This window comes from Panthera pardus, unplaced genomic scaffold, assembly GCF_024362965.1.
Source record: "Panthera pardus isolate Hobbes unplaced genomic scaffold, ASM2436296v1 HiC_scaffold_12, whole genome shotgun sequence".
Taxonomy (NCBI): Eukaryota; Metazoa; Chordata; class Mammalia; order Carnivora; family Felidae; genus Panthera; species Panthera pardus.
Genome location: NW_026526677.1, coordinates 98,561,263 through 98,569,622, shown reverse-complemented (window position 1 = coordinate 98,569,622; position 8,360 = coordinate 98,561,263). Strand labels below are relative to the sequence as shown.

Below are 8,360 nucleotides of genomic sequence, written 5' to 3'. Positions count from 1 at the left end.
CCTAGGACTTGCCCCTCTCTGGCTAACCCGTGTGTCTATCAGGTGAGCCACGTATCAGATAGCCCCCCTCCCCCACTAGCCCCCACGACCTCAGGAAGATAGGCGTCTACAAAGTCAACCCTACAACTCGTACAGAACGACCACAGACATTGCGTTTTTAAAAAACAATCCTTTAATAAACAAAATTAGTCCATCTGAAACTCCCCAATATGTAAGGTACTAGTCTTGGATGGGTTATAGCTGCAAAATTCCAGTTCCGAAGCTATCGGAGGCTCAGTGCAGACGGGGACTCACGGGCCGGTGCTGGTACGAGGCGCGTGGCCCGGTAGAGTAGTCGCCGGAAGCGAAGTGGGGCGAGCGGCGGAGCCAGAGGGCCCGGCGGCGGTCACACCGCGGGCGCGCGCACACCTCCTGCGGTCCCCACGGCCCGCAAACCCGGGCTCCCCGCCCATTCCCCGCCGCGGGCCGGCCCCCCGGGCGAAGGAGGCGGGAGCCGGGGGGGGGGGGGGGGGGGGGTGCTGCCAGGACGAACGGCGATCGGTCTTTCCCGCACCGCGTGCGATAGAGTCCCGGCCCCGGCGCGCGCCTCAGCCCTGCGTCAGAGCTGCGAGCGGCTCTTCCAGAAGGCACCGCGGCCTCACCGCAGCCCACCGGCTGTTCCGGGGCCGGAGCGGCTGAGTCACGGGCGCCGCGGAGGGCAGGTGCGCACCCCCAGCCCCCTCCCAGCCGCAGCTCTCTGGTCTCTGCGCCAGGCGAGCGGGGCCGCCCCTCGGCCCGAGACACCGAGAGCGAGGACCCGCGAGCCCGCGCGGGGGAGGGGTGGGCCGGGCGGCGGCGGCGACGACGACAACGCGGGAGGGGGAGCCGAGCGCCGCGGCCTCCCGCCCCGAGCCCGACGTGGCTCAGCTCTTTCCGTGAGGGCTGTGGTGGCCCTTAAAAGGGCCTTTGTGGTGGCATGGGGGGGCCGGCTGCGACGCGGGCTCCCCTCAGTACTCCTGAGAGGCCTGGGTGGCCTTCTTGCCGCCCGCCGGCGCCTTCGGCCCCACGGTGGCGCTGGTTTTCTTGGGCAGCAGCACGGCCTGGATGTTGGGCAGGACGCCTCCCTGGGCGATCGTCACGCCGCCCAGCAGCTTGTTGAGCTCCTCGTCGTTGCGGATGGCCAGCTGCAGGTGGCGGGGGATGATCCGCGTCTTCTTGTTGTCGCGGGCCGCGTTGCCCGCCAGCTCCAGGATCTCCGCGGTGAGGTACTCCAGCACGGCCGCCAGGTACACAGGCGCGCCGGCGCCAACCCGTTCGGCGTAGTGACCCTTCCGCAGCAGCCGGTGCACGCGGCCCACTGGAAACTGGAGGCCGGCGCGCGACGAGCGCGATTTGGCCTTGGCTCGGGCCTTGCCGCCCGTCTTGCCACGGCCCGACATGCTGCGCGAGGTAGAGAAGCGGTGAAGAGGGACGCCTACCAAAAGGCCGACGAACAGCCGCCCGCCGCAGTCCAACTGCTGCCGCGCGCGCCCAGGGGCCGCCCTTATAAGCCCCCAGGGCACACCCCCGCGCCCTCCTGATTGGCCCTTTTCTCTAATACCCGCCTCCGGTTGGTTGCAGTTAACCCTTCAGTGACGTGCCACGACTGAGGGAGCGCGCCCGCCGATTGGTCGAATTTGAAAACCTTTTGCCCGGGGAAAAAGGCGAGGAGGAGTGGTAGCACGCAGCCAGCCAGCCACTCCCTGATGTAGCCAATCTATGTGAAGGGCGCCAGATTTAAACGCTCCAGCTGGAGCCCAGAACCGGAAGACAAAGAGGGTGGAGTCTGAGCCACCTCAAGAGCCTCTGGGAAATCTTTGCGGGCCTAGGAGTTTTAACGGCAAGGGGTCAACACCACTGCCTCCCCTTCCAGGTTTGGTCACCCTCTTTTTTTCACCCTCCTCCCATCCTGCAAAGGTAAAGTTGAAGAGGGAATAGGTAAGACGCGCCCGCCACCCCAATTCTATCCCACACCAGAGAGCAGGTAAGTCCAATCTTATGGCCTTTCATGCTACCTGAAGTAGCGGGACTTCAATATTTATTCAACATATTCTATCCAGTCTCCGTTCTTTGTTCACTTCCCGATACACTGAAAGAAAAAGGACGGGGCCGAGAGAGAGGTGTCCTCTTGCAGGAGGTGCCTCCACCCACCCTCCCAATCTACCCTAAAATGCCCATATAGGAAATACACCTACCGGAACAACAAGAAAAAGACAACACTTTATTGTCACCACTGGAAGCACCTGGCCCCCCAGTCTGCTCTTACTGATCAGAATACTTAATTTATAGTCAGATATCAAGTGATCTTCAAGCCCGTGTCCCTATTCCCAGCCAGGGTTCTATTCTCAGGCCCAACATATTCCTTCAGAGTCAGAGTTGTGGATAACTGCATAAAAGCTGCAGTATCCCACCTTCGGAGGCTGCAAAGACGGGATGGAGAGGGAGAGTGGCAGGTTGAAGGAAGCCATAGCCAAAATCCAATCCACAGTCGTTAGAGGTCAATAATCACAGCAGGAAGGAAATGCTAAGTACAAAATCTGGAGGAGAGTGAAAGGTGGGAGAGGCCTGGCCAGGAGGCATTTCGCGTCCAGAAAGAGGTGGGCCTGAGTCAGGAACCCTGCAGACCGTGCAGTACAGGGCAATGATCAGGGGACTCAGACATCGTAGAAGAGCCGGACAAGCTGGTACCGAATGGAGAAGGTGACCGCACTGCCGAGGATCTGTGAGGGGAAACACACTAGAGTCAGAACCCTGGAAAAAGGGACCCGAGGCAGTGTTAAGCCCTTCCCCAACCACACCTGGAGCAGCAGCAGCAGCAGGGTCAGGTTCCTCTCGTGCATGGGCCCGAAGACCTTAAGTACCAAGTTGATGAGGGTCATGTTGTTACACTCTGTGAAGGCACCGTCCTCATTCTCATTCTGGTGCACGGTCACTAGCTGGAGACTCTCTGCTACCTGGAAGGATCAGAGGTGGAGAGAACATCAACCATGCTTCAGCAATGGGGATCTGCTTCATGCTTCCAAACTCCCCTCGGATCTGATGCAGGCCTAGGTTCCCCAGTCCCTGAATTCCAGATGGCGGCCTAGAGCCTTACCTCCTTGTTACCCTGTTACCTTTAGAATAAAGGTGCCCAAGAAAGAGAGGCTGTTGGTCTTGAACTTGGAATAGCTCATCTCCAGTTTGCCTGTCTTGGTATTGAGTCTGCAGGGGGAAGAGAGCTTTATGTGACCGGGCCACTACAAGAACTCTCCTCACTGTGGCCAGTTAATAGGAAGAGCACTGAATGTGGAAACCAACCTAAGATCTTCTGGCTCTGCTTACTACTGTGTGATCAGAGCTGATCAGATTATGTAGGTAAACGTGCTCTGTAATTTATAAGAGCTAACCACATGGCCAGAGTTAGCCCTTCTTTGGGCCCACTCCCTTTGCACAGCATATGTGTAAGGCTGGCTTTTCTGCATCCCAAGTGAGAAAGCTATGATGTCCCTTTCAAGCCCCAAAGTGGCTACCTGGGCATACGGTGGCGAGGGCAGGGTATGATATGCAGGAGCTGAGGCAGTGAGTAGAGGAAGTTGAACACCTGGGGCATGAAGAAGAGTAGCATGGTCTTGCTGAAGTGTCCCAAGATGCCCACCACGGCAAAGGTCATGCCAGCAAAGTAACAGAAGGTATCTCCCACAAACACCCGTGATGGGTACCTGTGTGGGGGAGAGGATCTGAGCCAGGGGCAGGAGGCACTACCAATCTTTTCTCGCACATCACGTACCCTGGGCCCTGGGCTAGCCCTGACTCTAGTTCTGGCCCAGAGACTCCAGCTCTTTCAGCAACTGTCCAGAACCCAAAGCCCTGAGTTCATTTCTTTCTGGGGGCTCTATAGCACTTGTCCCTAACTATGATTGGATAGAGAGTAATTGAAGAATATTACCAACTAAAGACCCGGAAAACACTCACTGCAGGTGTGTACAGGTGTAGCCTCTCCAGCAGGAGGTGGGTCAAGATCAGGACCATACTTGCTACATATTCAAATAGTTATTACCCCTAGCCACAGGCCTACTTACCAGTTATGGTAGAGCAATCCCAAAGTGGTGAAAAAAAAGGGTATCATGAAGTAGAGGGAAAAGACATGATCATCCCGATAATCACCTTTGGAAGCAGGGGAAAAAGAAAGCACAAGTTGATAGGTATTTCCCCTGCATACCTTGGTCCTATTTTTGTCTGTCTCTCAAGTTCTGTTCCAAGCTGTATTCTCCACCTCTTCCCAGTCACATTCAAGAACACACTACCCCTTTTATGTCACCCAGGCAACTCCTAATATTCCACCTTGTTCATGAACCCCTCCTAAATGAGTTACTGTCTTCAATTGGGTTTAGATCATTCACACCGAGGTTTGACATATCAGCTTTACTTCCTAACTGTGTGACTTTGATCATGACCATTTAAATTTTCTAACCCTCAGTTTCCTCAAATGTAAAATACGGTTGATGAGAATACGTGCCACATGTTACAAAGCTTAAATGAGATCATGTTTTAAAAGTGGTTGGTTTTGGGGCGCCTGGGTGGCTCAGTCAGTTGAGTGTACGACTTCGGCCCAGGTCATGATTTCGTGGTTCACAAGTTTGCGCCCCACATTGGGCTCTGTGCTGACAGCTCACAGCCTGGAGCCTGCTTCCGATTCTGTGTCTCCCTCTCTCTGCCCCTCCCCAGCTTGCACTCTCTGTCTCTCAAAAATAAATAAAAACGTTAAAAAAAATTTTTTTTTAAGTGGTTAGTTTTTTTTTTTTTTGAAGTTTATTTATTTTGAGAGAACCAACAGGGAAACAGCAGACAGAAAGGGAGAGAGAGAATCCCAAGTAGGCTCTGCACCGTCAGCACAGAGCCTGATGCCAGGCTCCATCCCGTGAACTGTGAGACCATGACCTGAGCCAAAATGGAGTCGGACGCTTAACCTACTGAGCTACCTAGATGCCCCTAAAAGTACTTAGTTTTAAAAGGCACTTACTGATATCCATCAGCCAAAGACCACCAGAAACACACCTGTAGTCAAAGCTGGGTTTACTGACTTGTAATAAGGGAGACATTGGAGACCACACATCACAGGCAACCAGGGGATGCCTCAGTAAGAGGCGCCTATTATAGGATTTAAGTCATTGTGGGCAAAGCAAGGAGGCAGAGCTTTGCCCTAGACTGGGTGCTGTCAGTAGAAGTGATTCTGTGATTGAGTATCTTAATTTTATCTAAGAATTAGCAGGAACTGAGTTATCAGAAAGCAGCAGCAACTGCCCATGTTGGCCAGAAGAGGGAGGTCTTAGTCGTTTTTATTAATGCACAGTGTTCTTGCAGTTTGTCTATATTCAGACATGGTTATGGAGGAATCTGGTTTTTGTTTTACTGTGTCATGGTCACAGAGTGACCCTTGTCTGATTCCGAGGTTCTGTGAAATTGCTTACGTTCAATAGGAGAAGACCATAACCTACCAATTAGTGCCAACCCAGCTATAAAGGACAGGGCAGCTATTTTTCTCACATTTAATAAATCTGAATACATTGCTTTTTCCCCTAACCTCCCCAAAGCCAGATATCAGGCAAGTTCCTCAACACTCAGACTTCTCTCCCTACTCCCCAATCCCACCTACCTTCCAGCTCCACCAGATTGAAGACAATGATAGAAGCAGAAATGACTAGCGACTGGCCAGCCTCTAGGCCATTAATTCCTGCTAGGATATTGATGGCATTGGTACAGAACACGGCCAGCAGCCCCATGTAGGCGTAGTACAGGATCCCTGGGGGAAGAAGACAGGAGTGTGCCACTCATAGAAATGAGGGTTTAAAGGTATTCTTCAGAGAAGAGTGGCGAGGAAAAAGTACAGAAGCAACAGAAAGGATCTGAGACGACACAGGGACAAGACAGGGATACTTAGGGGAGAATCTGGAGCATCAGGAAGGATGCTCTGCTAGGTATCTCCCAGCGTAAGGTGCCCTAAAGTAGAGGCCACAGGGTCAGCAGCGGCAGGGTTACTCACCCAAGTCCAGATGCAGGCCAAGAATCGGACGGAAGGGCTTGGGCACCACCACGGTCGTGTTGCCAAAGTTGGTGAAATAGACCATGAGAAGAGGTAGTGAGGCAGCTGTAGGCAGCAGCAGCTTATGGCGCCAGCGCAGATTCAGTACATCGTCCGCGAAGCCCAGGAAAATCATGCAGCAGATGGCAAGGAGCGCACCTATCAGGGCCACAAACTGGGGGAGGCTCGGGCAGGTCACAGCTCAAGCCTACTCCCACTTCGCCTTTCAAAAATTCCTGTCTTTGCGCTCGTTCCTCAGCCCCTCAACCCAAACCCAAATAACCCCGACTCCCTCAAGTAGCTGCCAGCCCCCAGCCAACAAGCAACCGCCCCCACTCACCCACTTACTTCATGGTGCGGGAAGGCTTTACACTGCTCCTCCACAAAGCAGTTCAGGAAAGGGAAAGGGATGAAGCAGAAGAGGATGATAAGGAAAACAGCACCGCTGATCACTCCCTGGGACTCTGGGCTGTGGCCCAGCAGCAAAAGGGGTGGGCGGGAGGGGGGGGGGGGGAGGAAGGAGGAAAGGGGGCGTGGTCACTCACTAGTGCAGGCATCGCAGCAATCTAATGGGGAAGGGGGGAAGGGCACCAGTGCTGGAGTGCCTGATACACACGAGGGTCCCCCAAACCACTACATCCCTTCCCGATGTTAACTAGCTCTGCCCTTCACCTCCCAGAGCCCGGAGCTCTCTGCGGAGTTAGCGTTCCGTCTCCGCGCTCAGGCACCCCAGTTCCCTCCGTTGCCCGGCCCACCCTTTCCCTCTGCCCTTGCCTCCCGCCCGGGACCAGGGTGCCGCCGCTCACATTTGCTGCTGGCCGATTTTGTTGAGGTCCTGGCCACAGAGGCGCGCGGCGATGAAGTGGCTACGGAAGGCGGGGATGAGGGTGACTGTGGCCACAAATCCCAGCAGCGAGCCGAACAAATTCACCAGCAGCGGCATCGGCAACTCGGGGAAGGCCCACATGATGACCAGCCAGGGGGCCCGCTCCGCCGCCTCCGCAGCTAAAGGGCAAGCTGGGCGGGAGCCCTCGGCCCTCAGCAGGGGGAAGTGGCTGCGTCTTCCCACAGCCGCCTGAGCGAAACCCAACAACTCCGACTTGAGCCGCCCTCGGGACTCCGGCGGGCCTCTATAGAGCAACCTCGCCTGTGGCCCCACTGCATTTGCCTTCCCACGGTTTCCTCCCGGATCTTGCTCGCAGAGCAACCAGCGTTGTGGGAGGCGGCGGCGGCCATTTTTAATGCGGGCACGAGAGCGGGAACCGGAGTGTTATTTTAAACTTCACCCTTTTATTCGAGAGTTGAGTCACCACGAGGGTATTGGGAAAGTAATTAAAAAGACAAACAAGAGTGGATACTTTCCTAAGACCATATTAAAGGTGTACAGCCCAAAGCGGAAAAATTCCTTGCCCGGTTCCAAAATGAACACCTCCTTGTCCCACGTGTCTGACGCCGCTTTCTTTTGGTTCCACGTCAGTTTGAGGTCGGCCGGCCGCCTCAGGTCACATTTAAAGGGCCAGTACCCCGCGTTTCCTCTGGGGTACCTCTGGAGCCGGGAAGATGGCTCCTGGAGGCAAGGGGAAGGGCAGGAGGGACGAGGATGAGGAGCACCCCTGCTCCTGGTAGAAAGCTTGTTGCCAACGTAGTCGGAAGCCAAGGTAAAAGCAGCTTGGCTCCTGGAAACGCAACTACAGTTTGGAAGATGATGTAAATTCTAAAGCCCAGACACTTGAAAACTCCCTCCCACTCCATGTTTTTCTTGTCCTTGATTCAGGTACTCTTCTTTCAAAGTCCCACCCGCCTTCCACCCCCGCCGAAGCTGTTAGTTGCCGGGCAACCCAGCGGGGCACTTAACCACTGAAGGGACTGAGAGTGCCCTCACGTCTTGAATTCAACCTGGTACTTGACTTTCCTTAGTCCTGGAACACTGCATTGTGCCAAGCTCCCAAACCTAAGAGGTGGAGCTGGAAGGTGGAATTGGAAAGAGCTAAGGAAGCAGGAGGCTGAGCCCCACACGTGGTTTCCTGTGGGCCCGAGGAACTGCCAGTCAGGTTTCTTCCTCTAGGTTACCGTGCCTTTTCCTTGGCACCTGTTTCCTTGCAGATAACGGTTCCCCCGTTTCTTCCCTTTCATTCACCAGCAGGCTTTCAGTGGAAAATGATTTACATTCCACAGAGAGGAAATCGCCACCAGGGAGTACAAAGACAACTCAAGTATCCCCTCACTTTGTCCACTCTCAAAAATGGTGCTCACCAGGAGTCAGAGGCAGGTTGACTTTTGGGGC

The 8,360-nt window shown here is 54.8% G+C and overlaps 2 protein-coding genes across 2 annotated transcripts; both read right to left on the bottom strand.

The window, feature by feature from the left end:
* Positions 1–149: 149 nt before the first annotated feature.
* On the bottom strand, positions 150–1,510 carry LOC109278537 (histone H2AX). The gene has a single exon (XM_019468929.2). It carries the CDS (start codon positions 1,416–1,418, stop codon positions 987–989), a length of 432 nt encoding a protein of 143 aa, XP_019324474.1. The 5' UTR covers positions 1,419–1,510; the 3' UTR covers positions 150–986.
* Positions 1,511–2,225: 715 nt separating this feature from the next.
* DPAGT1 (dolichyl-phosphate N-acetylglucosaminephosphotransferase 1) lies at positions 2,226–7,276 on the bottom strand. The gene is made up of 9 exons (XM_019468924.2): positions 6,883–7,276; positions 6,425–6,545; positions 6,038–6,251; positions 5,651–5,797; positions 4,077–4,161; positions 3,528–3,716; positions 3,132–3,219; positions 2,817–2,972; positions 2,226–2,738 (listed from the first exon to the last, which is right to left on the bottom strand). Exons 1-9 carry the CDS (start codon positions 7,041–7,043, stop codon positions 2,673–2,675), a joined length of 1,227 nt encoding a protein of 408 aa, XP_019324469.1. The 5' UTR covers positions 7,044–7,276; the 3' UTR covers positions 2,226–2,672.
* Positions 7,277–8,360: the final 1,084 nt, after the last annotated feature.